Source organism: Heloderma suspectum, chromosome 1 (assembly GCF_057233095.1).
Source record: "Heloderma suspectum isolate Gila_16-S chromosome 1, 16-S_ref, whole genome shotgun sequence".
NCBI lineage: Eukaryota > Metazoa > Chordata > Lepidosauria > Squamata > Helodermatidae > Heloderma > Heloderma suspectum.
Window position 1 is genome coordinate 287,259,909 of NC_139458.1, and position 24,066 is coordinate 287,283,974.

At 45.8% G+C, this 24,066-nt stretch overlaps 1 protein-coding gene across 2 annotated transcripts in view; it reads right to left on the bottom strand.

Moving 5' to 3' along the window:
- GCLC (glutamate-cysteine ligase catalytic subunit) overlaps positions 1–683 on the bottom strand; it is a 39,993-nt gene extending 39,310 nt beyond the window's left edge. For both annotated transcript variants that reach the window (XM_084826825.1, XM_084826824.1), the window contains exon 1: positions 190–683. In XM_084826825.1, coding sequence (XP_084682951.1) covers positions 190–339 — 150 coding nt within the window. In that variant the 5' untranslated portion in view covers positions 340–683. The remainder of the gene's footprint in view (positions 1–189) is intronic.
- Positions 684–24,066: the final 23,383 nt, after the last annotated feature.

The following is a 24,066-nucleotide window of genomic DNA, read 5'->3' on the forward strand; positions in this document are numbered from 1 at the left end:
TCCTCCTGCGAGACAAGGTGACGGCGGCCTACCTCCCAAGAGTGTTGTAGAAACACACTCGGCAAGCCAACGACACCCCCCAGGGGTAAAAACAAAAGATCAACAGAACCCGTTCCCACGATGACGTGACTAGTTTCCGTCAGCGCCTGAGGAGTTCCCCCAGGACCCCCTTTGTTTCCTGGCACTCACCTCGTCCCCCCACTTGAGCACGTCCTTGTGCCTCTCCCCGACCGCCCGGTAGATGTGCAAGAACTGGAGGATGCCGTGTTTGCGCACGTGCTCCGCGTGCCGCTGCGTCTTCTCCCAGCTCAGCGGGGAGCCCTGCGACAGAAGCCCCATAGCCCTCGGGCGGACGGGCGACCAGAGCCGGGAGAGCGCGGCGGGCGAGAGGCACCGAGTGAGGGGAAGGAGAGAGGCGGCCGCCGCCGTCACCGTGAAGGGGAAAGCGGGCGAGCAGTGACAAGAACCACTTCAGGCGGCGGCGGGGGAGACGGAAGAAGAATCCACCCGTTCACAGGACACGAAGGAAGGGGCACCCCTTCTTCCCCCCCTCAACCCGCTCGCTCGTTCTTCCTTCCTCCGCGGCTCCCGTACGATGGAGGGAGCGCTCGCTCGCGCGCCTCACGGCTGCAGGGGAAACAGGAGGAGGCCGGCTGCGTTTCTGTGTGTACAGCGAGGAGTGTGCTGGTGACCGTCCCGGCAGCAGCTTAGCACGTCATCAAAGGGAGGCGTGGCTGATCGCGCGCGTGCGCGCTTTCTCTGGAGCGCGCGAGCGAAGGAGTAGTCGGCGGGGCGGGGGCAGAAAGGGGGGAAGGGGGAGAGTGAACGCGTCAGGCGGTGACTCAGCACTTTCTCTGTCGTTTCTTCTCCCCACCCCCCACCTCTTCGGGTTCTTTTTAACCGACATCGGGGGAGGGGGAGGTTACCTGTCGTTGCGATCGCCTCAGTTCTCTTCGTCCGCCTGGCAGCGCCCAAAGAGAGAGGATTATAAGCTGTCCCTTGTTTTGTCAGAATAGTATAAGCAAAAGCCTACGCTTATTGTTATGATTTATTAATTTCCCGCTTCTCCGAATACACCTCGTTCCAAGGCAGCTCACAACAAAACACAAGAACAGTAACAAAGCCTTCCATTTCAAAACAAAACAAAAACCCACACGGAGAGAACTATATCCATTTAACAGAAATACGTAGCTATGTCAGAAGCATTTTAGAAATGGAGACAAGGCTTTCTCCATATAAATAAAATAATAGTGCAGTGTTGGGTTGTTTTTTAAGCTTAAAATCAATAGCATAACAACAGAAGCAATAAACTGCCGGGCTACTGGGAAAGGATGCCAGGGAAATGGACAAGGCACAAAATTACATAACAAATCATATAATACACAGAGGCGGTTCTAAGTCAGATAATGAAGCACTGTCAGAAGTCAATACAAAAGATGGAAAACACAGGCCTACAGAGTTTTTCTTGAATCCAGCTTATTTGCATATACCAAGGGCTGCTTTGTTGGGTGGAATAAAAAGATGTACTTTGTACCTTGCATATAAAGACAAACACGCTTTTTAAAAAACCGATGCACACTGAAGATAATGTTTCACGGTCCGGGTGTGACAGTGGGCCAGTTAAGAGATAGTGCACATTCCCCTTCCAAAGAAACAAAAACAGGCACAGCCATCGACAGAGCTTAAATCAGCTCAGTGTCTGTCCATTGCTTATGTGTAACCTTAGGCCATCACAATACAAAACAGGGAAGATGGGAAGTATATATCAAGTAGAATAAAAATATAATTAAACATTAATCAATAAGAAACTGATCTCATTAAAACAGGGATCAGTCAACCCAACAAATAAAATTAATAGCTAAGCGTGCAATCTTAGTAGGGCTGTGCATGGAGCCCTATTAAGCCCTGATCTGACTCAGAGGCCACTTCGGGGCTTCTGAGGTGGGCCTGGTTTGGCTCAGGCTGATATGAGGGGCCCCCAACTCGCCTTGGCCTATGAAGCTGAAGTGGGATTCGGACATTCGAATCCTACTTCGCCCCCCGCAACCCACCACCCAGCCCCAGCTCCTTCCCTGGGTGCTTAGGCTTGTTCGGGGGGGGGGGGGGGCTGCTACTGCCAGCACTGTTGGGGGAGCCACTGCTAGCGCTGCCGAGGGGGACCTGCCAGTGCTGGTAGGAGAGTCGCTGCCATCAAGGGACCTGCTGCCTCCACCAGCTCCTAGGCCTTCTGGATGCATGCCAGCAGCTGTTTTGTTGTTCCAGGGGATGGGGGGAACCATTTTAAAAATGGCTCCCCCTCATCCAGAACAACAGGATGGCTGCCAGTACGCATCCGTAGGACTCAGCTAAGGAGCTGGGGGCTGGGTGGCGGCAGTAGCATGGTGCCCGGGCTTCCAGATCGCACCAAAGCACACCGGAGCGACCTGATTTGCCTTGGGCTGCTTCGTGCCCCCTCCGCTTCACCTTGGAGGCAGCCCGAAATGGCCCAAAGCACCCCGCTTTGACTCAGAGATTGGGCTTCGTGCCAAGGCGGTGCATAGCCCTAAATCTTATGCATGTTTAGACAGAAAAAAACATTCTAGAATTCCCAGCATTCCCCAGTTGTAGGGCTTTTTTCTGTCTAAACTTGCATAGGACTGTGCCCTAAATCTAGCACTATCAGTTCCAAACCTACATTTAAAGTTCCATTATATCAGATTCCAGTTTTAGTTTTTATTTGTTCAGTCGTTAAGTCGTGTCCGACTCTTCGTGACCCCATGGATCATAGCACACCAGGCCGTCCTGCGCTCTCTCCCGGAGTGTGCTCAAGTTCATATTCATTGCATCGGTGATTGCCATTAGGGTGGTATCATCTGCGTATCTGAAGTTGTTGATAATTCTCCCGGCAATCTTAATTCCAACCTGTGATTCATCCAACCCGGCATTTCTCATGATGTTTCTCATGATGTAGTCTGCATATAAGTTAAACAAGCAGGGTGACAATATACAGCCTTGTCATACTCCTTTCCCAATTTTGAACCAATCGCTTGTTCCATGTCTGGTTCTTACTGTTGCTTCTTGACCCTCATACAGGTTTCTCAGGAGACAGGTAAGGTGATCTGGTACTTCCATCTCTTTAAGAATTTGCCAGAGTTTGTTGTGATCCACACAATAAAAGGCTTTAGCATAGTCAATGAAGCAGAAATAGACGTTTTTCTGGAATTCTCTTGCTCTCTCCATGATGCAGCGAATGTTGGCGATTTGATCTCTAGTTCCTCTGCCTCTTTGAAACCCAGCTTGTACTTCCGGTAGTTCTCGGTTCACATACTGCTGAAGCCTAGTTTGTAGGATTTTGAGCATAACCTTGCTGGCATGTGAAATGAGCGCAATTGTACGGTAGTTTGAACACTCTTTGGCGTTGCCCTTCTTTGGAATTGTAATGTAAACTGACCTTTTCCAGTCTTGTGGCCACTGTTGAGTGTTCCAAATTTGTTGGCATATTGAGTGCAGCACTTTAACAGCATCATCTTTTAGGATTTTAAATAGCTCAGCTGGTATACTGTCATATATGCAGCTGTTAACCAGCTGATGACTGGAGCTAATCAGAAATAAGACCTTTTTGTTGCTTGGCACTGAGTAATGGAGCCTCTCTCAACACTGAGGAGGATCGGCTGCTGATCAGCGATTTGACCTTTTGCTTGCAGAGAGAGGGTGGCACCTGGGAAAGAAGCTGCTGGGCCAGATGAATAACCCTCATTGGGCAGAGGTTCCCTGTTCCTGTGTTAAGGTAATTCCTCCAACAATTGCCAATCCATGAATGAATGACAGTGGAGAGACTAGATTTATTTTATATATTAAGGGTGCAGTCCTATGGATGTTTAGACAGAAAACAAATCCTACAACTCCTAACATTCCCAATGCGCATGGCTAGTTGGCGAATGCTGGGAGTTGTAGGGGGGGCTTCTCTGTCTAAACATGCATAGGATTGTACCCTAACTTAATTTATATGCTGTCCTTCCATATAAAGCTCTCTGGGCGGCATATTAATTCACAGAACAAATAAATGCATCTCGGTAGATGTATTTACAGGTATGGTAGACTCCCTGCTTGGTGCTGGCTGCAAACTTCATATAAAATTATCTGCCTACTAGGAGCCTTTTGCCAGATTTAGAGAGCATTCCTTTTTTTCTATTGTATAAAGTCTACTGGGGCGCAATCCTATGCATGTTTAGACAGAGAAAAGGTCTACAACTCCCAGCATTCCCCAGCCGGCCATGTTGTTCTGTCTAACCATGCACAGGATTGCACCTTTATATTGTGAGTCTAAGGCAGGGGCTGCTCATTCATTCATTCATTCATTTTGTATTCTGCCTTTCCACCAAAATGACACTTCAGGCAGCTTACAGAAACAATTAAAATTGATTAACCAATTCATTAAAATACAATAAAAGCATAACAATTACAGAAATATTATTAAAAACAGCACCCAACTCAACAGACCCACTTACAGGCTAAATAAAGCAGTCTTTTCCTGCTGGTGGAAGCACAGTGGAGATGGAGCAAACCCAGACTCTCTTGGTACGGAGTTCCACAGGCTGGGAGTGGCCACTGAAAAGGCTGTCTCTCAAGACGCCTCCAAATGTGCCTCTTAAGGCGGTGGTTTCGAAAGAAGGGCCTCTCCAAGAGATCTTAAGGACCAGGCAGGCTTGTATAGGAGAAGGTGGTCTTTCAGGTAGCTTGGTCTCTATAGGGCTTTATAGGTCGTAACTGGCATTTTGAATTATGCCTGGAAACAGACAGATTATCTTTTAATCTTGGCACAGCGCTTACAAAATATTAGACACTTTATACATGTCTAATGGTGCAATCAGAGGCATGTTTAGACAGAAAAATGTCCTATAACCCCAGCATCCTGGAAGTTGCAGGACATTTTTCCATCTAAATATGTCTATGATTTCACCCTAAATTATAATCATAATAATGATAGCTTTGTCAGAAGATCATTTTGGAATTCTTGAGCCAGAGTCTCCAAATTCTCCATTTTTACTCAAAATTCTCATACAGGGAAGAAGGGGAAGTAAAAATTCTGGTAACGATTGACTATCCGAATTACATGATCCTCAGTATACAGCCCAAATGTTTTCTAGTGAAATGCTTACTCCCTAGTAGATATGTTTAGGACTGCAGCTGGAATCTCTCTTGTAGTCAACTTCATAGGTGAGGCAACCACTACCCAATAGTTAACCTGTTTATTTACTTTTCACACCTTTTCCTTGGGTAAGAACACTATGACAGAGCAAGTGAGTTCTTGACCCTCAGCACACAACAGATAGTAAGGCAATTATATGCAAGTTGCGCAATGTCGTGGGACAAAAAAGGCCATGTCATTCTGACAGAAGAAATGCAATGATTGCTCAGCTATAGAGTGAGGAAATCATCTGATCCGACAACAGACAACTCTCATCAGGGAACTTAGGCCATCTTCCATAGTCTCTGGAAACCACCAGCTAGCCCCAGCCCAACCCATCACCAGAAATGTGGAGATCAGGGCTAGATTGTAAAAGAGATTGGCACATAATGAGGGGCCAGGACTCTCTGTAGACAGAGTGAAGCAATCTGACTCAGTCAGCAGATTTTGGGGTACCATTAAATGGTCAATTATTAAATTTTTATTATATTTTCCCACCATGGGTTGCACCATTTGTATTTTCTGCTTCAGTTACTGACATGTCTTGGGCCATCTCTTCATAGAAACTAGGGCTGTCCACTGCTTTGGCCCGAGTCGAAGTGGGCTGCTTCGGGTCACTTTGAGCACCTTCCAAGGTGAAGCGGAGGGGGCACGAAATGACCCGGAGTGGGTTGGGGGCTCTCCGAAGGACTCAGTGTGCTTCGGAGCTTCGGTATGTCCAGCCCAGCCATGCCAGCGCCTCCAGGTCCTTACCTGAGCTGCCTGCCCCCGCCACCTCCATTGCTGCCTCCTCCACCATCATCTCGGTCACTGCCACCTCCAGCACCGTCATTGCTGTCACTGCTGCCGCTGGCTCTGCCACTGCCTTCTCCGCTGCCACCACCTTCTTTGCCGCTGCCGCCTTTGCCACCGCTGTTGCCGCCTTCTCCTCCGCCATCATCGCCGCTGCCAGCTCCTGAAGCCTGGACGCACGCCGTCTCTTATTGCAGGGAGTTGCCATTTTTAAAATGGCAACTGGAAGTTCCTGCAAGTTTCCATTTTAAAAATGGCAACTCCCTGCAATAAGAGCCAGCATGTGTCTAGGCCTCAGGAGCTGGCAGTGGCGGCAGAGAAGGCGGTGGAGGCGGCAAGGAGAAGGCAGCAGTGGAGGCAGTGGCAGGGGAGGAGAAGGTGGTGGCGGAGGAGGCGGCAGCGAAGGAGGAGGAGGAGAAAGCAGCAGTGGAGGCAGCAAGGTAAGGAGCTGGGGGGTTGCATGGGGGCGTCGAGGGGGACCCGAATTGGGGTTCAGCCATCTGAATCCCGCTTTGGGTTTGGGGCCGAATCAGGTCAGGGGCCTCCCGAATCAGCCCAAGCTGAATTGGGCCTGCGTCCAAAGCCACAAAGCAGCTTCCGAGTCGGATTGGGGGGTCCCTGCACAGCCCTAATAAAAACCAGCTTTCCTTCACTTGCTTAGGCAAAGTGAGGTTGCATCTAAATAGCAAGTTCTTGCAGGGATTTTATGGGCCCCAGGAGAGATACCTGAAGAGCCCCCTTCCCTTTGTGTGGGCTCCCCCTGCCTGCATGCATAGCACCACACACGTACATGGTGACAGGCATGCTGCCTGCCCTGTCAGCCTGCTCCTTCATCGCTGGACTACCTTGCTGATTTGTGTGCCTGACCTTAACGGCAGCAATAGGAGTTGCACACAAGAGTGAGTTTAGCAAGAGCAGCTAGTCCCTAGTCTGCCATTTAGACTAGCGGGGGGGGGGGGAGGGGGGGAGGGGGATTGACAACGTTCCCTGGAAGCATGTGATGCCCATGGCAGTCAAGAAACAAGCACCCCCCCAAAAATAATTCTCTACAGCTGATGCCCTGAAATTCTGGGAGAGTGACAGGGAAATCTTTCTCCTCTGTGCTTGTTACCTCTGGACTCCCAACCATTTCAGGCCCTTTCTAGATGAAACAGGCCGCAACACAGATTCTTCATGGATAAATGTGTGGATAAATTCAAATGCACTCCATTTCTGGTATGTTTTTCTTTACATAAATCAGGCCTGGTGGAATTTTCTTTTTAGACCTTGGCCGAGGGCAAAGTGTCTTTGGCTGCTATTAGCTTCTCTGCAGGAATTATTTTACTCTTATACAAGAGTTTGAATTATTTGAGCACTGTATTTTTCCTCTCTCTTTTCCCAGAGAGAGAGAGAGAGAGAGAGAGAGAGAGAGAGAAGCCATTACCCAGTGCTGTTGCACACAAGATCCCTAGCTAACAGCAAGTTACCTACAATAACAGCACCAGTCCGCTGTTGTGATTTTTGTCTCTCCAACTTATTTGTCATGAAATGAATTATTTTACATGATAAATTTCACATAAGATCTCTGCTAACTACTAACCACTAAGCCATTTACAAAAACAAAGCACATATACTGATGAGCAGCCAGCTAATCGCTCTTGAACGTATTCCGAGAATACAGTCGTAAAAATACTTATGTGAGTACTGAAAGCAGTGTCATGACCTCCAGAAATATAACCTGCTGGTCACTTAGCATATAACAAAATGCCCAATGCACTCAGCACTTATGAAAAGTATTATGTACATGCCTGTTTGCTATGGAAAGATGTTCCCAAGAATGTATGTTGTTGAAATGTACAGATTGGTTGCACTCAATCATACAGCATAAGAAAAATGGAAGACATATAGATCCAGTTGAGATTTCCCTCACCACTGAATCATCTCAGGTGACTCAATCTCATTTGACAGTCATTTATAATTGCTATTTATCTGTGCAGCTAGGGTTTTGGTGATGTCATGTGTCACTACTGAATGTAATTCTGTTTGGTAGAGACTAAATACTAACAGCAAACTCATTCTCCAAGTGTGGATCCATATGTAGCCAAAACAACACTGTCCACACATAAGAGGGAGGTATCAATCAGCAAGTTTGGAGGAACCCAAAGGTTAACTAGGGGGTGCATTTGGCCCCCTGAAATCGGTGGTGAAACGGTCTGCCCCCCCTGCCCCCACTGGGACGGGACCTACCTTTGGCGAACCTCCCTGGCGGCGGCGGCTCCGGCGGCGGTTTGGCAGCGGCGGCTGTGGCGGCCGGTCTTCCAACCGGCTGCCGCCACCGCCATTTCCAGTAAAAAACACACACACACACACAAAAAAAAACATGATAGGCTACGTAAAGATTTACGTAGCCTATCACGGCTAGATTTTCAAAAAATACCGTGATAGGCTACGTAAATGTTTACGTAGCCTATCAAGGCTGAGTGAAAAAAAAAAAACCCGCTACGCAAATGGCGGCGCCCTTATTTTGGCACGTGTAGTCTACGTAAACATTTACGTAGACTACGGCGAAAATAAGGGGAACGCAAATAGCGTAGCGTCTACGCTATTTGCATTCCCCTTATTTTCGCCGTAGTCTACGTAAATGTTTACGTAGACTACACGTGCCAAAATAAGGAACGCAAATGGCGGCGTCCATGGGCGCCGCCATTTGCGTACGCACGGTTTTTTTCCCCCCCCCACTCAGCCGTGATAGGCTACGTAAACATTTATGTAGCCTATCACGGCTGACTGCAGGGACGCAAACGGCGGCGGCTATGGCCGCCGCCATTTGCGTTCCCGGCCGGCCGGGATTCGTGGCAGGAGGGACGGGGTGCCTCCCCCCCGGCCAGAATTTTTTTGGGGGGAGGGACGAGGCGCCTCCCCCTGGCCAGAGTTTCAGGGGGGAGGGACGGGACGCCTCCCCCCTCGGCCAGAATTTCGGGGGGAGGGACGGGGCACCTCCCCCCCACCGCGAAGCAAATTTCGGTTCAGGTAAGTGACTTTCGTACATCCCTAAGGTTAACAGAAGTATACAAAAATCTTCCTAAAAATGCGTGGGCGGGGGGTGTTCAATGAGGACTGAGCATGCTCAGTGGGCACAGAATGCTGATTGACTGGCGGAGGAATGGAATGTACTTTGTGGTTTTAATTTGTGAACCACCCAGAGAGCTTCAGCTATTGGGCAGTATGGAAATAAAGGAGTATGCTAGAAAAGGGTATGGCTGGCTTTTTCCACACTGCAACATTTTGTTGCAGGAGGACCCACACATAATTTCTGATTAGCTGTGTAGGTGTAACGTTATGTGAATTGCAGTGAAAAACAAGAACCAAAACTCTTACATATTAATTTTATATCCTGCCTTTCCGCCATAAATAGCAGTCAAACCAGCTAATAATAATAAAATTTCAAATGAAACATTGATTTTGGGGGAAAGGGGGTGAGCAATTTAGATCCGTCAGCAACAACAACAAATTCTGACCCCCTCCCCTTGAAAGTGCAGATTTTAATACAAAACTCAAAAGTCATGAAAATCCAACATAACCCTATTCACAACCACTTTCCTATTTCCTTCTGTGAGGAAAGTCACAATAATTTCCATCTTCCAGGTGGGAACCTAAGACTGGGGACAGTAACTTTGCCAACCATAAGGGTGAGCTATGAACGGCGAAAAATAGCCAACGCAAATGGCGGCCGCCGTAGCCACCACCATTTGCATATGCGTTTTTTTTTACTTTGCCGTGATAGGCTACGTAAATATTTACGTAGCCTATCACGGTTAAGTACAGGGACGCAAACAGCGGTGGCTACGGCCGCCGCCATTTGTGTCCCTGCTGCCCGGCGGCCAGATGTCCAGCTGCGGGCGGAACCGGCCAGCAGCTCCGCGGAATCCCCGCGGAGCAGAGCTGGCCAGGCAGGACTCCGGGGGGAGGGATGGAGCGCCTCCCCCCGTCGAGGGTTCCAGGGGGAGGGACGGAGCGCCTCCCCCCCCACCGCGAAGCAGATCCGCGAAACGGTGACTTTCGTACATCCCTACATTCAGCACAATGGCAGAAAATGGGGTCATGGGCTGTGTTCTAGTGCTTATTTTCAATGATGTTTTAAAAGTTGGTCCCTCGGCATCTTGCTCCAAAATGGCAATGAAACTTCCTGAAAACAGGGATGGAAAGGGTTGGTTGGTTCACTGAGGTCAGAGCGACACACCCACAAAGGCCAGGCTACACATCCCATGGGCAGGACTATGATACCGAGTCCAGTGCGGTTGTGGAAACAGGTCAGTAATGGAGCCGTAGTAAGCTGGAAAAGTCGGACTATAACCAGTCTCAGAAGAAGCGTTTTTTCAGCGATAAAATGTTACACTGGGGCTGAATGGCCACGATGTCATGGAACCACGGAGACCACACGGTGCAGGCAGGTTGGAATAAATTGCTGGTGGAAACACAGCCTAAGTCTGCAGTCCTATGCACATTTACGTGGGAGTAAGTCCCATTGAATTCAGTGGCATTTACTTTTATGTAGACGTGTACAGAATTGCACTATAAGGCTGCAATCCTATGCACACTTACTTGCAAGTAACTCTTAGCACAGTAGAATTTACTTCCTGCAAACATGCATACATGCATACATTTATGCTTTAAGCGTTCACTTCTTCATGTGTCTGTAATGAATCTAAGTGGCAGTATTTGGCTCAGTTACTATACACATCCAGGATTATGCACTCTTTTAATTATGGGTGAGGCTGCTATTAAATGAAGGGTTTTATTTATATAAAAAAAGGGTTAGTTTACATTATGGATGACATGTTATAATGTACTTTGGTGCTATAACAAGAAAGAGATCTATGGCATCTTAAACGTGAGGTTTAAAGACTAACATTTATTGTGGCATGAACATAGCAACAGACCAAGACATGCCTATGGTACAAAAGATTCTATACTAACTCTGCATCTCTTGGTGCTTCCAGCTAGAGGGTTCCTAGTGCTACCTGCCAAGAACATTGTGCAGTTATTCTGTCTTTTTCTCCTTAACAGATTTTCTGCAGTAAGAAAAAAGATGGAAGAAGCACTGGAAAACACAGGAGGATTACAAGTGGAAGCTAATATCGTCCGGATTCCTCATAAAGTTCCTTGAATAAAGCTCTGACCTGGTTCACACTGGGTCACTGTGGGTTATTTAACCCACAATGCACTGTGGCATGTGCCAGGTGCATGCAACCACTGTTTTGAATATATAACTCCCAGCAGCATGTTGTCTGAACCCAGCCATCATGGGTTATTTGAGGGTAAAACAACCCTCACATTAACCCTCAATTAGTAGTTTAAACCTCGAATATCCCACAATGGCCAGGTTCACACACCACACCACAACCCCGATCGGGGGTTGTATATTCAAAATGGCAGCCACGTGCATCCAGCAAACACTGCAGCTCATCATGGGTTAAATTAAATAACCCTCCATGAGCTAGCTGTGTTGTGTAAACTGGTCCATTGTGTAACTATTCTGCCTTCTCCTCCTTAGCAAGATTGTTTTCTGGCAAGGAAAAAGATGAAAGAAGCAGTGGAAAAACACAGGATGGTTACAAGTAGAGGATGACAATGTCTGGACCCCTTGCCAAAATTTCATGAATGGGGCAGGATGATGGCCTCATCTGGAAGCAGCTTCCATGCCGTACAATACAGGTATTTCTTTTTCTTTTTTTAGAAACAGAAATACAAGTATTTCTCAGGGAGTAAAGTATTAAGATCTTCCCTCCTTCAACCTACACTCTTCCATTGCATTTGTATTTCTCTGTTATTTCAAAATATTAAAAGCGTATGTTACCATTCAGATAAATATTCCTCTAATTTGGGACTCTTAGAATAATAATACCAAAGGAGCTTATCTCTGCAGTAATTCCTTACAATTCCCAGATCCATTTTGCAAACTGGTTTTCTTGTCCTGCACTCTTCCATTTTATAGTTAACACCAGAATAAACAATTTGCAATGATATTGCTAAGCGCTGTGCTATGAACTGATCACTCATGAAGAACAATGGACTTTTAACAGGCAGTTAGGTAGGCAGCAAGGGCTGTGCACAGAGTGAGGTGGCTGCGTCAGGCAGCTGATTATGAGTGACATGAAAGGGAAGCAAATTGTTCCTTTTTAATTTATTATTGTCATATTTTTACTCCCAGGGAGAGGTGCTTGTTTGATTTTTGCATCAGGTGCCAAGATAACTTGGCCAGCCTTGAGTGTACCTGACTTCACCTTGACGGGGGGCGGGGGGGCATTTGCTGTTCCACCTCAGGCAGCAAAATGTCTTGGGCCAACCCCCCCCCGCTCTTCTCCCCCTCTTCTCGGCCGGGGCAATGATGGTGGTAGTGGCAGTGGCTACTACTACCCACCCTCTACCCTTCCCCCTGCCACTGTGCTCTCTTCTGTTCCCCACCCTTCCAGCTGCAACAATAGCGGCTGTTGCCTGCTTCCCCGCCTCCATTTTTTCTATCTTAACGTGCATTGCATTGCGCTGTTAATAATCTCTACTATGGTTTACAAACCCTCTATCTGACAGTCAGTCCATATACATGATACAGTGTAATGATACACGTGCCACCGATTTCTAGAACATTTACACTTTGATGTAACTAGTCAGGTGATCTATTGGTACAGATTTTCCCCACAATATTTTAAAAAATGAGGGCAGATGGACCTAAGCAGGAATTCTAGGCTTCACAATTACTGCATGCCATGCGATTTGATGCTAGTATCCAATCTGAAGGTAGCACCATGGTACACTAGAATAACATTTAATCATGAACTTGAATCTTTACACCTCAGAATCTTTCCTCTAAGGAAAATTTTTTTTAGGATATAATTGTCCATTTCAGATGTACATTTTCAGAACACACCTTTCCATCTGTGTTTCTAATATTTGTGGAGACCATAAGCAGCACAATCCTGTGGAGGTCAGGAATAGGGGGAGAGACTATGGCAAAAGAACCCCTCCCCCCGACAAGCCCTCCTGGGCTTGCACCAGCCAGGGTGGAAAGTGTGTGGGGGTGCTTTCTAAAGGAGGGAAATTGACTATGCCAGATCCAGGGCTCACATAGTTGTTTCCCCATCTTAAGGGTGTGCTTGGGTATCCTGCAGATCCAAGGCCTCCCTCTCTCTGCCCCTGGCATGCCCCCAACATACCCCTCTTTTCTCCCTCCTGATGCTCAGTCCTCTAACGGCTGAGGAATGATGGCAGTGGAGGTTTCCGCCGATGCAACAGGGAGACCTCTGCTGGTCTCCAGTTGCAGACCTCCCTGACCATGGGTGGAGAGGGACATCCACAATATCCCATGGCCCCTGGAATGACCTTCGAGGGAACATAGGATTGCGTCCTATGTTGAAGATTTACAACAATATATATCCTTTATTGCACTATCTCTGAGGAATCGATGGAAATGTTTCTTGCTTGACTGTTAGAGGGTCAAATGCATTGGTCATGCCACCAGAGATTTTAATATCTGCCTGCATAACAATTACAAGGTAATTAGATTATCTGGAAAGCAGCAGCTTTTTTTGCCTTGGCTGCTACAAAATGTCAAAACATTGCTTGATACTCATGCAGTAGACTATAAATTGGATTGATATCCATGCTGGTCTTGATTTCTCTCTTGTTGTTGTACTTGTTATTGGGCTTTATGCATTTCTTTTTGCTTCTTACAGCTTAAACAAATAAAAGCATGATTCAAATAATCACATAAAACATCAGCCAGTAGTGTGCAATGAATTGCCAGGTGCGTCGATAATGAGTGCAAACAAGTTTGCTTCTTCTGGTTTGCTAGTATTAACATGCTTCCCATTCTCGGAAGGGGGAAGGGCAAACCTTGCATTTCCTTGTGGATGTGTTTTCCCCCCAGCTCCACCCGTCTTTTTGTTGTCAATGAGTACAGTGCAGAATATCGTAGTTGGATCCAGTGTGAACAGACATGCAATCTTGGCTAAATTACTAGTCTAGACTTGTCCAGAAAGAAACCAATCTGTTCTGCCACACTGTTACACATGTAAACCTGCCCTTGGAGTTCACACTGGCTACAGACACAACCAGTAGGCAATGTTTTCCACATTGTGCAAGATTACAAGTCAGGTTTACTGAAGAAGGCCACTAGTCTGGTTATCTCTGGCAACTACAAATTGCCTGCAGGCAACCGGGCAGGGAAGCATTACAAAAGGTGGCTCCATTATTCTATATTTAAGTCATAAACCAGGGCAGAGGAAATTGTGGCTTTCAAGATGTTGTTGGACTCTATCAGCCCCAAGCAGGGATGGACAAATCCCCCAAAGTCCAATCTGGGGGGAGGGTCCGCCGCAGGGAAATCCAGGCCATTTGGAACATACTGGATACCCCTGGAGCCCTGGTGTGTCTGCGGGATTTTGTGGGGTGTCTTTCTGGCTTTAAAAAAGGCAAGATACAGTAATGGGGGCTGCCATTTTCCTCTCATAGGAAAATTATGGTCGTAATTTGCATACTTCACACCATTTGCAGCCATAAAGCACGTACTTCTACGTAAATTGTGGCCGAAAAGCACTTCAGTTTTGTGCATGAGCAGACTGAGTATTAAATGGCTTTATACACAGATGATTTGTTGTTATTTACCACTGGGTTAAAGTCTTTTATAACAACATTAATAAGATTAATTGATACCTTTGGTACATTTTCAGGTTATACTATTAATTGGTCAAAATCTGAATTAATGCCTGTAGGTAGTATCAAGACACAAAAGTAGTTACTAAATGGCAATTTTGTTGGTGTCTAGAAGTGATAAAGTATCTTGGCATATTGGTGCCTAGAGATATTTCGCAAATGATTAAATTGAATATAAGGCCCGATGGAAATACCTCTTGAAGTGGAAAGATGGGCATCACTTAATTTAAGTACTTGGGGTAAGGTTAACATACTTAAGATGCATGTCTTGCCACAGGTAATTTATGTACTATGAAGTATTCCTTTGTACATTCCCCAAATGTATTATCAAAAAAATTATGCAGCATTTTGGAAGTTTATGGGGGCGGGGTGTCTCCTCCCTGTTTTTCACTGAAGAGGATGCAGTTATCAGTCAAAGAGGGAGGATTTCGTTTTCCAGATCTTAGACTATATCATAGGGCTTATTTGTTATCTTGTACCCGTGACTGGAAAACAATATTTAATATTTTCTTTTAATATTTCTCTATGGGTTTTCTTTTAATACTCCCCCATAAGTTGTTTTGGAGTCATATTATTTGGCATCTCTTTCTGGCTGCATGGTGTTAGGATCTAGGTATATTAAAAAGAAAGGAACGGCTCCACTAACAATTTTATCTGCAAGAGTGACTTGGCATGCAATGGTTTGTCAGCTGCACTTTGATCCATATTTGCATGCTAAATTAATTTTATGGGACAATCCAGTCTTGAAAACAGAGAGACGGCCTTTTATGTGGAGGAGTTGGGCTGATAGTGGAATTTATACTTTAGTTCAGTTAATAGGACCGGACAATGAGTTTTTACCATTGTCGATATTGCAGATTAGATATCATTTCCCATCTAGTCCTAGTTGGCAGTATATTCAGCTCAGCATTTGTTGGAATCTACACATCGGCCATCAGTGATGAGTGCTTCAGTGCTTCCTACACTGCTGGAGGAATTAATTGGTTCTCCACATAAAGCTAAGCCCACAATAGCTGTTTACAAAAGTATTTTGGAATGTAGGAAGGTAGATGTTCAGAATGTCAGAGAGGAATGAAATAAGGAGTTGGAATACTCTGTGCAGTCTAACCAATGGAAAGTTGACCTAGCTTCCATACATACTATTTCTGTAGATTTAAAATTGGGGCTGATTCAACAAAAAATGGGGTTTCACATACAACGGATACCACAGAGGCTTGTTAAGAAGAAGCTGGATAGTTCTTCCAGATGCTGGTGATATAATGAAGACAATGCCTCATTGAGGCATATGATGTGGGTATGTCCTGTAGTAGCTTCCTTTTGGTTGGAAGTCATTGCTCCTATATATTTTGTTTTTCATAAATCTGTGACAGCGTTCATGTGCTTTTAAATTACATCCCTGTGATGTGGGGACAGCAAAAGTGGATACTGAGGTCCCTCACAGTTGCAAAGAGACCTACATTTCATGCTTGGAAGGATAAATACCCATTACCTATCACTCAATGGACTGAGGATCTTACTGCTTTTGCTACATTTGAACATATCTCCTGCAATGGTCAACCTCGTATAGATGCTTATTTAGATATATGGACTGCTTATATTAATATGCATATTTTTAGTGGAAGTATTAAATCCTTCCTTTCCCTCGTTTTCTTTTTATATTAAGGGTGATATAAATGATTATTGTGCATGGATATATTTTATGATTTTTTTTCTTCTTTTCCCTCTCTTTTGTGGCTTCTCCCTTTTTGTTTATTATTGTATTTGTGTGTGCGCGTGCACGCACGCGTGTATGTGTGTGTATGTATGTGTGTGTGTATGTGTATGTGTGTATATATATATATATATATATATATATATATATATAATGCCTCTAGGCCCCATATTCCTAGAAAATAAAAATGGTGAGTGGCTGGAGCCCAGCAGTTCACACTGAAGCATGCCCAGCTGCCCCCCAAAAGAAAAAGGTTGAAAGTAGAGATGCGCGAACAAGTGATGTTTGCCATCACCCAGATTCTCTGAGCACCTAGTTGAAGCTCATCTTGCCTCGTTTCCTAAGTGCGTTTGTGATCACTGTTCATTTTGTCCAAATGGGAACATTGCACTAAATGAATGTGACCAAATGGAAACGTACTCAAAAACAGTCCGAATTTGCGCAAAAATGCCCAAATATGCACAGATTTCCCCCATAGATTAAAGCATGAAATGGTGCATTTCTAAAGCTGCACAATTTGCAAACTGCTTTCTCAGGGCAGGGCGGGGGGGAGGGGATGCACAATTTTCAAGCACGGGCCATATTTGAGAATTGTAAACATTTTCAGAGAACACCTTCTGCTTTTGCTCGTGTTTGAGTTTGCAAACATGGCATGCTCACATGTTTTACAAGCAGAAATTAAATTCTTGTACATCCCTAGTTGAAGGTGATGGGAAGCATCCCGGCAGGCTAGGGGGTGAGACAGCCTCTTTGGGAGTTAGAGGGGATGGCAGGGAGCGAGGGGGCATTTTGCCTGTGCTCTGTGTGTGTATGCATGTGTTTGCCTGTTTTGGGGGGTGTGGTGTGCGTTACCTGGCTTGGTGTGGTGTGTATTTTGTCTCATTGTGTGTGTGTTTCTGTCTAAGCATCACCAGCTTGCCTTCAGTGAAACAGGTGCTGTATTGTGTTCTGTGGGGGGAAATATGTAATTTGGCATTTGGGGCCCAGACTCTACCTCTGCCTTGTACTGTTTCTTGGCCAGGTAACTTGCCCCTGAGCCTCATCAGTTTACCTTCTGTTAAATGAGTGCTGGAATAAAAACTGGGTTTAGAAGGATGATTTTGTGCTTTGGAGCTCACTATACTTCTGCTTTATACATAGGTTCCTGGGTATGTTACTTTTCTTTGAGCCTCACCAGTTTGCCTGTAGGAAATGGGTGCGTTGTGACTGGCCATGCCCACCATGGCAAACATTTTGTGAAAGCTGCACAGCACTACCTCATAATTCAAAATGTGTCCAATAGCTTAAAAACTGGGAACCCCTGGCCAGAAAGGTCCTGTGAGAGGAGAAGGGCCTTTGCTGGTAATGCCTTGTGAAGTTGGATGTGGGGAAAAATGGTACCTAGTGGTTGCCTCATGCTAGCAGAGCTAGGAACCCTAGATGCTGTTGCCAATTTTTCATTGGATTTTTTTTCATAAGAAGTTGCCCTATGCTCCTATTAGACTATTTGTCAATCCAGCCCAGTATTGTCTACAGCTATGCAGCTCTCCAGGGGATCAGGCAAAGAACTTTCTGATCACCTGCTACCTGATCCTTTTAATCATGGCTGGCTGGGGCATGCTGGGAGTTGAAGTCCATCATATCTGGAGGGCACCGGGTTGGGGAAGACTGCTATAGTCCTTCCCTGGTCCCAGAATGCTGGCAGTGCTGTGTGTATCTCTAGGGACCCAGGTGCCCCTGCTGCAGTTTTTGTCATGCCCTTCCAGTGAAAAATTAAATTAAGAATTAAACAACTTCCAACTTTCCAGGCATTGATTATTGATTACTTTTCAAAAACTCGTAATGAAGCCACATAAGCTTTATGAAAACATTCATGGGCTCTCCACTACTTCCTTCCTGTCTCTCACCATCTTTTCCTCTGAGACCACCTTTGGGGGCTCTATGAGAGGGGATGATATTCTCTTCCTCTTCAACCCTTATCCCGTAAGGGATGGCATTTCACAAATAATAAGTACAAAAAACACCATCACAGGCCTGAGATGGAAGGGACTTATCAGTTCCCAGGAAGAGACTCATTTCTCACAAACTGGCTTCTCTGGGCGTGTCCTTGCACTGGTGTTGTACAACACAAGTGCACCGGGCCTACAAATAATCTAAGAACAAAAGGAAATGGACCCAACATATTTTCCTCTGTCAACTGATATATAAGGGACGTATTGAAAGCTGGGATTTGTGCCGGGTTTCCTTTTGTTTTCTGTTGAATTAATTACATAACAGGCTTTTGTTAGAAGCTGGCCTTCCCTTCCCATTTAACAATCTTTCTGTGTTTTGGATTTTAGAATAGTCTCTACTGGGAACTGTTAATGCTGATAAGCTCCCTCATATTTAGGCAATTCTGTAACATGACTGCTCACATGATGAGAATAATGCTACGGTCAGAGGTGTTGCTAGACACTTCAAAGTTTCAGGGGCCAATCTTTCCATTGGCATCAATGGAAGTCCCCCCTCCCCAGCTTAAATGCCATGCAGGGGGGGATTTTGGGGGGCCACAGTGCACAGGGAAGGGAACTAACCCTTACCTCTCCAGCTGTGGTTCCCCCTAGAAATCCCCCCCCCCAGACACACACACCAATTGAGAGATTTTTTCTAAGCTTAGTTGCCATGCAGAGGAGAGGGCTAACCCTTCTCTCCCCAGCTGCAATGGCCCTTGAAAGTTGCCTGCATGGCAATTAAGCTGAGAAAAATAACATTCCAAAGGTGCCAGTGGACACTGAGTGCTCTGTAGTGTAGATCTCAAGCCATGGGAAATAGATTCAGGGCTGGGCTTCATGGGCCAAGGCCTAGCAATGCCCATACAGGCCTAAATGAGACTGCATTTTGTGACGGCTGCCATCTTAGGTACAGGCTGTGTGTTGCTTTCCCCAGCTTTTCTGTGCATTTGAGAGCTCACACAGGTGTTCGAATCTTGAGCTCTACAAATGGTCAGAGAAGGCGATTCCTGGCACTCTGAAAATCAGTGTCTGTATTGCTCATCGCACCCTCTGCTCTGATACTGCAATACACTTACTAGAATTAATCTTGGAGCAGATGTAGTAAAAATGAGGGTCCATGGCCAGGAAAGAGCCATAGCTCGGTGGTAATGCCCTGTATGCAGAAGGTCATGAGTTCAATTCTTGGTATCTCAGCCCCAAAGGATCAGGTAGGGAAATGTTCTCTCTATGTCTGAGACCATGGGAAGCATTGCTAGTCAGGGTACGTCAGCCTTCCCCAATTTGGTGCCCTCCAAAATGTTGCGAACTTCAACTTCCATTAGCCCCAGCCAGCATGGCCAATGGTCAAGAATCCTGGGAACTGTAGTCCAAAACATCTGGAGGGTACCAGGCTGGGAAAGGCTAGGGTAGATCATCTTGATCTAGATGGACAAACAGTTTAATTTGGTATAAATCAGCTTCCTGTGGCAGGTTGACGACACAATTATTATGGGGCATCCATGCATTTGTGACATTCTGCGGACTGGTAATTTCAGTAGTATCAAGTTAAAAACAACAACAGCTGGACTGAAGGATCCCGCCTTGCAGTGCTCTGTGTGTCCCTGAGTTATCACAGGGAAATGCAAACATGCAAATCCATGGTTCACTTGATGATACAGTATTGTGGGAGCACCGTAGGATTCATGATAATCTACCTGAGTCAGAATTGTGATGGTGCCAAGCTCCAGAGGGCTCAGACCCATTCACCTACCCCTCCGCCCCAGTTTCTCCATGCACTTGTTGTAGGCAAATAAACATTTAAGTGTACTGTGTTGGGTACTAAGCAAAGTTTACTGGTGCCAGAAATGCAGAAACCTGATTAAGCTAAATGGTGATAATTAGATTAATTCTTAATATTTCTTTGTTTCAGAGGCAAGGGCTTCCTGGCCACTCCCTGAACTTGGATGCCAACTGAGTTTTCAAAAGCCTGCTCCCTCAGGCAGATTAACCCTTATAGTCAAAACATATGCTGGATTAGTTGCAGGTATGGGGGAGAAAGTTCACATTGCTAGTCCACAAAAGAGGTTTTATGCCAGACTAAAGTTAATGATTGGTTGTATTTATGAGAAGGAGGAATTGGATGAATGATAGCCTACACTGCCTTCTCATCTGAGGGTAAACGAAGTTAAACTTTTGAGAGATGAGGCTTTCCCAAGGCTTGGAACATTTATATTAACATGTCATCAGCCTCAAAATAAAATAAATCTGTTGTTTTGTTATTAACAACAGTTTTGATGTCAGGGTGCGAGGGCAGGCATGGTTGGGCACCTGCTGAAGGCCCACGCCTCAGTTGGGGTGGACTTGCTCCTCCTCTTCACCACTACAACCTACAAGTTCACCTGCCACTTGTGTGACTTGTCCTGGCCAAGACAACAGTGGTAGTGAGAAGGAAAAGCAGCAGATGCTGTTGTTGTTGTTGTTGTTCTGTCGTTCAGTCGTGTCCGACTCTTCGTGACCTCATGGACCATAGCACGCCAGGCTTTCCTGTCCTGCGCTCTCTCCCGGAGTGTGCTCAAGTTCATATTCATTGCATCGGTGATGCTATCTAGCCATCTCATCCTCTGCCATCCCCTTCTCCTTTTGCCTTCAGTCTTTCCCAGCATAAGGGTCTTTTCCAGGGAGTTTTCTCTTCGCATTAAGTGGCCAAAATATTTGAGCTTCAGCTTCAGTATCTGTCCTTCCAATGAGCAGTCAGGGTTGATTTCCTTTAGGATGGACTGATTTGACCTCCTTGCAGTCCAGGGGACTCGTAAGAGTCTTCTCCAGCACCACAGTTCGAAAGCATCAATTCTTCGGTGCTCAGCCTTCCTTATAGTCCAGCTCTCACAACCATACATTACTACTGGGAAAACCATAGCTTTGATTAGACGGACCTTACTATTTATTTACTTACTGGTTCTCTGCCTGTCAAGCAAGCAAATGGTAGCAACGATGAGGAAGAATAACAGCTTGTGACAATGGCGGTGAGAAGTTAGACTCATTGAGGGCCCATTGAGGGTGTCTTGCCTGAGGGCCCTCAAAATCTGATGCTGGCCCTGTTCGATGTTATACCTAACATGCTGTAGCTGGCTTACAGCACAATCCTATGCTTTTTGCTCAGAAGTAAGTCCCATTGAGTTCAATGGAACTGACTCCTTCGTAAGGTCCCTTCCTCTCACAGTCCACGTGCTCCCAATTGTGTGTAGACTCTATGGCAGTCTTCCCCAACATAGTGCCTTTCAAATGTGTTGGACTACAACTTTTCTTAAATGTACAATGCAAAGAAATCAAGGAAAACAACAGAATGGGAAAGACTAGAGATCTCTTCAAGAAAATCGGAGATCTCAAGGGAACGTTTTGTGCAAAGACGGGCATGATAAAGGACAAAGAAGGCAGGGACCTAACAGAAGCAGATGAGATTAAGAAGAGGTGGAAAGAATACACAGAAGAACTATACAAGAAAGATCTGAATGTCCCTGATAGCCATGATAGTGCGGTCACTGAACTTGAGCCGGACATCCTAGAGAGTGAAGTCAAGTGGGCCTTAGGAAGCATTACTAACAACAAAGCTAGCGGAGATGACAGTATTCCAGCTGAGCTATTTAAAATCCTAAAACATGATGCTGTTAAAGTGCTGCATTCAATATGCCAACAAATTTGGAACACTCAACAATGGCCGCAAGACTGGAAAAGGTCAGTATACATTCCAATTCCAAAGAAGGGCAACGCCAAAGAGTGTTCAAACTACTGCACAATTGCGCTCATTTCACATGCCAGCAAGGTGTTGCTCAAAATCCTACAAGCTAGGCTTCAGCAGTATGCGAACTGAGAACTACCGGAAGTACAAGCTGGGTTCCGAAGAGGCAGAGGAACTAGAGATCAAATCGCCAACATTCGCTGCATCATGGAGAAAGCAAGAGAATTCCAGAAAAACGTCTATTTCTGCTTCATTGATTACGCTAAAGCCTTTGATTGTGTGGATCACAACAAACTGTGGCAAATTCTTAAAGAGATGGGAGTACCAGACCACCTTACCTGTCTCCTGAGAAACCTGTACGAGGGTCAAGAAGCAACAGTAAGACCCAGACATGGAACAACCGATTGGTTCAAAATTGGGAAAGGGGTACGAAAAGGCTGCATATTGTCACCCTGCTTATTTAACTTATATGCAGAGTACATCATGAGAAATGCCGGGTTGGATGAATCAGAGGTCGGAATTAAGATTGCTGGGAGAATTATCAACAACCTCAGATACGCAGACGATACCACCCTAATGGCAGAAAGTGAAGAGGATCTCAAGAGCCTCTTATTGAGGGTGAAAGAGGAGAGTGCAAAAGCTGGTTTGAAACTCAACATTAAAAAAACTAAGATCATGGCATCTGGCCCCATCACTTCCTGGCATATAGAAAGGGAAGAAATGGAAGCAGTGACAGATTTTACTTTCTTGGGCTCCAAGATCACCGCAGACGGTAACTGTAGCCATGAAATTAAAAGACGCTTGCTCCTTGGGAGGAAAGCTATGGCCAACCTAGACAGCATAGTAAGAAGCAGAGACATCACCTTGCCGACAAAGGTCCGTCTAATCAAAGCTATGGTTTTCCCAGTAGTAATGTATGGCTGTGAGAGCTGGACTATAAGGAAGGCTGAGCACCGAAGAATTGATGCTTTCGAACTGTGGTGCTGGAGAAGACTCTTACGAGTCCCCTGGGCTGCAAGGAGGTCAAATCAGTCCATCCTAAAGGAAATCAACCCTGAGTGCTCATTGGAAGAACAGATACTGAAGCTGAAGCTCAAATATTTTGGCCACTTAATGCGAAGAGAAAACTCCCTGGAAAAGACCCTGATGCTGGGAAAGACTGTAGGCAAAAGGAGAAGGGGACGGCAGAGGATGAGATGGCTAGATAGCATCACCGATGCAATGAATATGAACTTGAGCACACTCCGGGAGAGAGCACAGGACAGGAAGGCCTGGCGTGCTATGGTCCATGGGGTCACGAAGAGTTGGACACGACTGAACAACAACAACAACAACAACTCCCATCATGGCCATACTTGCTGGCAATTATGGGAGTTGCAGCTCAACAGATCAGGCTGGGGAAGACTGTTCTATGGAGACCTCAAATGAATGTGTGGATGTTGCAAGTAGGGACAGCATACCCAGTCCCACCAAGCATTCACGGAGAGTCTGAAAGTGTTGCCATCTCACCTCTTAGAGATGCTGCCTGCACCTTTAGACGTGGCAAGGCAACCACACATGATGCAACCATGCCTTTTATATGCCACACCCTTTCCCAAGGCTCTGCCCCCGCCCCCCGGGTCATGGGGCAAAACTGGAGTATCATCTTGCTATATAGCAAATAGTAGAGGAGGAATAGGCTGAAAGAATTCCTATCTCCTTCCAGTTCCTGTGCATACTTGTGCAAGGTTGTCATGAACCCAGGCTAATGTTTGCCAAGATTTCTAAGGTCTGGCTAGCTTCCACTTTTACCTAAGGCCCAAATTCCACTCTACAATGCTGGCAAAGCAATTTGTTCCAACCATTTATCTGTGTGTATGTTTAACTGGCTATGAAACTTCCTTTCTTACCCAGCTGCCATGGTAGCTAATTGTTAGCCCATTGCCTTAATTACAGGAAACTGCTCTAATGAAATCTCCCCGTTTTCTGTCAGACTAGCCTACAGAGATATGGAAACTTGTCTCTCTCTTGAAACCATTATTTA